Source organism: Nymphalis io, chromosome 29 (assembly GCF_905147045.1).
Source record: "Nymphalis io chromosome 29, ilAglIoxx1.1, whole genome shotgun sequence".
NCBI classification, from domain to species: Eukaryota; Metazoa; Arthropoda; class Insecta; order Lepidoptera; family Nymphalidae; genus Nymphalis; species Nymphalis io.
Window position 1 is genome coordinate 5,708,153 of NC_065916.1, and position 6,000 is coordinate 5,714,152.

The 6,000-nt window shown below is 32.8% G+C and overlaps 1 protein-coding gene across 16 annotated transcripts in view; it reads right to left on the reverse strand.

The window, feature by feature from the left end:
- Positions 1-5,299, reverse strand: part of LOC126779440 (uncharacterized protein PF3D7_1120600-like) — a 124,355-nt gene extending 119,056 nt beyond the window's left edge. For 15 of the 16 annotated variants that reach the window (XR_007670352.1, XR_007670353.1, XM_050503383.1 and 12 more), the window contains exons 1-3: positions 5,210-5,293; positions 4,774-4,890; positions 2,197-2,389 (exon numbers count right to left, since the gene is read on the reverse strand). Coding sequence is in view for 14 of the 16 variants with exons in the window: in XM_050503383.1 (XP_050359340.1) it covers positions 2,197-2,389; positions 4,774-4,820 (240 nt within the window). In the remaining 2 variants the exon portion in view is untranslated. Of the gene's footprint in view, positions 1-2,196; positions 2,390-4,773; positions 4,891-5,209 lie in introns of all 16 variants that reach the window. The other variant, XM_050503370.1, reaches the window with a different exon arrangement.
- Between the last annotated feature and the right edge of the window lie 701 nt (positions 5,300-6,000).

Genomic DNA, 6,000 nt, shown 5'->3' on the forward strand with positions numbered 1-6,000 from the left:
TGTAATTTATATTTTGTTTTTATTTTAATTTTATATATTATAAAAATAATAAGTCGAGATGGCCCAGTGGTAAGAACGCGTGAATCTTAACCGATGAACGTGGGTTCAAACCCGGGCAAGCACCTCTGAATTTACATGTGCTTAATTTCTGTTTATAATTCATCTCGTGCTTTTCGGTGAAAAACATCGTGAGGAAACCTGCATGTGTCTAATTTCATCGAAATTCTGCCACATGTGTATTCTACCAACCCGCACTGGAGCAGCGTGGTGGAATAAGCTCCAAGCCTTCTCCTTAAAAAAGGGAGAGGAGGCCTTAGCCCAGCAGTGGGACATTTACAGGCTGTTACTGTTTACTGTACTGTATTATAAAAATGACTGTACATAGTTTCATTTATAATAAATTTCACCCATAAAAAAATATAATTATTGTATCTGTGCTTACTTTATGCTTTTTTAATTATCTATATACTTTACACAAAGGTTGTTTGGAAGAAGTCGCTCTCTTAGTGATAAAACCGTCGTTTGTATGTACATTCCATTGTTAGTTTTTTTTGTTTTTGTAATTCTGTAAGTCTTACTATATGAATGATAAGTATTAAAATTAAAAAACTCGCTGTCAGTTTAAGTGACAACCGTACGCCATTTTTAGTCGTTTTAAAAAATATTGATTATCTTTTACGTAAGACCATAATGTATTCAATAAAATGTTATAAATGTTAAAGCGTTTGTTTGTTACGCTTACAAGTCTTAACTACTCAAAGTCAAAAAATGTATAAGCATATGTTACTATGAGTAGAAGTGGATGAACTATAAGCTGAAGTACAAGCAGGGGCCGGATTCTACTAAGCTATATCGATTACGATAAATTCCCGATTCATTTCCGATCTAACTTTGAATATTCTATATTTACTCGAATAGGAACCGAACCGATAACATGTTAAAGTTCACCGTTTACTTTACAGTGCTTTACGGTGAAGGAAAACATCGTGAGGAAACCTGCATGTGTCTAATTTCACTGAAATTCTGCCACATGTGAATTCCAACAACCCAAATTGGAGCAGCGTTGTGGAATAAGCTCCAAACCTTCTCCTCATAAAGGGACTTAGCCTAGCAGTGGGATATTCACAGGCTGTTACGGACACGAAAATATATCGTTATGTCAAAATCCAACTTAATTGTTAATTTTTATGCCAATATAGATAATTAAATTCAAGAATAGGATAACGGATAAACGGCAACGATCACGCTTCGATTAGATTGCGATTAAGTGACAATTTATTAGTAGAATTATCTCCCAGGTCGGACTTGGATATCCAAGGCCTTTTATCATTTGGTGTTATTTTGGATCCCTAGGCCGGGGCATTGTAGAAAGTCATAAATCCGAGGCTTGGTACAGAGAAGTAGATAAGGTACAAAATACATGCGCCGCTACATGAGACAAGATTTTTTTAATGTTTTGTACTGTTCATAGCAAAATTTGTTTTGTTGTCGGATTTTAATTTTTAACTCATCCTATTATAATTAAATTAATAACGAACGAATGTTAAAATCAATCTTTTTATATCATATCATTTTGTACAGATAATATATATTTTTTTAATATTATATCTTTTTAATTGGGCAAACGTAGCAACATATGCGATTATTATTGGTGTTAAAAATATTTGTGTTTAAAAATTTAATTGGGCAAACGATTATTTTTATAACAGTCGATTATTATTGATATGAAACAAATAAAAATTAATTAATTAATAAATATATATCGTTTTGTGTTTTTAATAATGTTAATTTTGTCGGTATGACTTGTGTGGGTCGAACACACTCGCCTTTTATTATTCAATATATTTTTAACTTGAATTATATAAGATCAAATTAAATGTATGTACCGGTTCGGTGTGTATATAATTTATTGTTTTGCCAACGTACCGCCATATTACCAAGTTTATTACCAACTTAATCTCACAATATTTCATAACAACATTTAAAAATTTAAATTAAAAAAAAAACTACATTGTTACAATATTGTCCAAATTCCTAAATTACTGTATCTTTATCAAAAAAAAAAACAATTAAAAGTTCATCGTTTTAATTATCTCATTTCTTAAACACGTCGTTTTTTTCAACCTTCACATCAACAGCCGGTGTTTTCTTAAACAGATGTTGGTACCTTACCGATGTCTCGCCGCACACGATTACCTTTTGCAGTTTCACCCCCCCTTTAGTCCAGGACATTTCTTCCTTTGTGATATTCATAACTGGCGTCAGAACGAAATCATCTCTATTGCTTTCATCATTAGGTTCAACATCGGTTGCTGAAACTCCTCGTAACTCCTGTTCTCCTGGTACATTTGATTTGATGTTTTCGCTTTTTAAATCTGACATTTTTGATCTGTAATTTAAAAAGGTTTTTTTATAGTATAGGTAGGCGGACGAGTATGGGCCACCTGATGGTAAGTGGTCACCAACACCTTGACATTGTAAGAAATGATAACCATCGCTTACATTGCTAATGCGCCACCAACCTTGGGAACTAAGATGTTATGTCCCTTGTGCCGTTAGTTACACTGGCTCACTCACCTTTCAAACCGGAACATAACAATACCAAGTATTGCGGTTTTGCGATAGAATATCTAGTGGTAATAACCTAGACGAGCTTGCACAAAGCCCTACCATTTATTTTTGAGAAGGATTTGTATATATATGGCGCGTAGCATTATTAGATAATGAAAATCAGTTAATTTTAAGAGTTATAATTTATTTTGTTATTTTTTTATCGTTGGTAAATTATTCTTTTTAGTTCATTAGAGCGGATAACACCGAATGGAGTTGCGTTTGTCCCGATGGGCGAACGTCACGTAAATCATGGACTGGTTGACAGCGATTGTACGCGGTGATCATTCGCAAACCCATTGGCTTAAATCGCTAATTAATAGTGTAATCTTTCATTGTATAAAAAAATTAAGTATTTGTAATTAAAATAGTAACAAAAGTCAACGTTGCAGTCCACTTATTTTAATGTTTCCTGAGCATAACGCCCACCATGAATTCCCGTGCTAACGAGTTCACGAATTAATGTCCCGCTATATATACAAAAATAAGACTGATCGTGCCGTCTGAAATATAGCGGCCATTCTCAAGGAGAATAGCATCTGCACTGGACATATTATAGTGCACAAATGTGTGCGTAAACACAGGTGCGCTCTTTATATCCTCTCATAATTTGTTTTGACGACAATCCGATACGATTGGAAAGAGCTCAGGCACAATTCGGCTTTTTTTTAATTTGTTTTGTGCACTCGAACGCTCAGCATGAAATTTTGCAAGTTGTCAGTTGTACATAAAAATACCTAACGTACTTAAGACGGGCCCTCAATCCAATCCAATTTTTATGCTTTAAACATTATATATACATATTTAACCTGTCTTATTTAGTCATGCTTACATACATATTCATAAGGAATTTTAACAACGGAAACGAAATAAAAAGCCGAGATTACCCAGTGGTTAGAACGCGTCGATCTTAACCGATGATCGTAATTTCAAACGCAGACAAGTACCAATAATAATGTAATTATATAACTCATCTCGTGCTTAACGTTGAAGGAAAACATCGTGAGGAAACATGCATGTTTCTAATTTCACTGAAATTCTGCCACATGTGTATTCCAAGTCGCATTGGAGCAGCGTGGTGGATTAAGCTCCAAAACAACTCCTCGAAAAAGGAGAGGAGGCCTTAGCCCAGCAGTGGGACATTCACAGGCTGTTACTGTAATAACGAAGATATGAACTTGCCTTACGCGTTGATGTTAGAGAAGTTGGATATGAAATAGCCTCAGCGAGATCCTCATATAAAAAACGATATCACTCACTAAACATCTGTCCGTTTGTTTGCTTCTTCATCTATAATATACTCAATTTACTTGGCAGCGCTTTGTGCAAGCTCGTCTGGGTAGGTGCGTACCATTCATCGGATATTCTACGACCAAGGAATACTTAATACTGTTGTGTTCTGGTTTGAAGGGTGACTGAACACTGACTTTGTTCAAGTTGAAGGGCACGAGGAACATAACATCTTAGTTCCCAAGGTTGGTGGCGCATTGGCGATGTAATGGGGTTAATATTTTTTACAGTGCAATATTATAGTAATTTCTCATATTTATATTATATTATATAATTATAAAATAATATAATTTATATTATATAATTTTTTTGGCGAGCCAGTTGGCGTGGTTGGTAGATACTTGCCGCTTAAGGATACGCCGAAGGTTGTGGGTTCGAGTCCCATCCAAGACAGACATTTGTGTGCATGAACATGTCTGTTTGTTCTGAATCTGGGTATAATTATCTATAGAAGTATGTATTTACAAAAGAAAAGTAGTATATGTAGTAAATCAGTTGTCTGGTTTCAGTCGAGACCAGAGTTTCCCAACATTTCTTGCATCGAACCCCCCCCCTAATGAATCTAAACATTTTCATACAGTTTGATGAAAAAAATAGCTACTTTTGTTTTGTTGGTTATTCTCACAACGTGGTTGTTCGATCTGGTGGTAAGTGGTAGTTAGAAGATTCAAAAGTGATTATAAAAGTCAACTTAAAAAACGTATATTTTAATTATGATTATATTACTCGTTACAGGTTTAAACAACCAGCAATTCCAAAATAATTCCATAATAACCCCCCCATACGAAAATGTTGAAAAATCCTGATCTAGATGATATAACGAATGCAGTAAAATTAATTATAATATTTAAAATTAAATAAAATTTTACTTACGTGTCGATGAAGTACTTCAGTAACGTGCTGTGGCCAATTTCAGCCATATAATTGCTCCTTATCGCTGATAAGATCGCTGCCGATTGTGTTTATCAATTATTATGCATTGTTTTAATTCTGCATCACGATGGATCGCCCATGATTGAATTAGTGACCATTTGGATGTAATGTGTTATGTAATTATTAATTTAATTTCTAAGCGACACGAGTGATATTATGATTATAATTATACCGTTGCATATTAAAAATTAAAAAAAGGTTCTGATTAAAAAAAAACAAATGCCATCAATGAAAAATATTTCATTAATCAAAAATACATTATTTTGTTTTAGTGTACATAAATTATATTATCTATTTTTTTTTGTTTTAATTTAACTTTATTTAGCAAAAAAAATTACCCATTTACTGAGATGTAAATAAAAAAAACAACACTCACATTAAATTATTTTAGTTTCTATCACTTTTAACTGAAGTTAAAATTACCATTAATTTGAATAATTAGGAATAATAACGCAGCACGTTTGAATGAAAATAGCAAAGAAACTAAGGTATACATTTCAAGCTTATCAGAAGCGGCACAGATAATACTTGATAATTATTGATTAGTGACAAAAAAAAACAAAAATGATAGTGTTTTTCGTGTTAATGCAACGGATTAAAACGGATTATTTCCTTCTAACGATAATTTTTTTATTAATAATAAAAAACAATGAAGCATTCTTTAAATTTATAAAAAAAATATTTTTTTAAACATGTTTTTTTAAGTGTCACTTTCGTCTTCACAAGTAAGATTTTTGTAAAAATTATTTAAAAAATAAATTAAAAAATACTATACAAATTACGAACGCGTGGAATGATAACATGAATGCTAGCTTTTCTTGAATCGCAATTCATATTGAGCGTAAAAACCAGTGAAGGCAACAAAAGGGTGTATATTTGTTTTTTCTAAAAGCGTCTCTTATTAAAATATTTATTTATAATATATATTTCATTCATTCCGTAAATTATGTTCACTCATTAAATGAGTATACCGAATGACAGGAGTGTTATATGTTAATAGACTGGAACGAGCTGGAACGCTATGAATTTCAATATACAGAGTACTGAGTAGAAATAGCCTGTTGAATGTTTGAGGTTCGCTTACATGGAAGTATACATTTATTCATCAGTAATTCTATCTCGACACTTGCGTTCGAGAAATTCGAGTTCTATTTTCTGTTGGCTTTT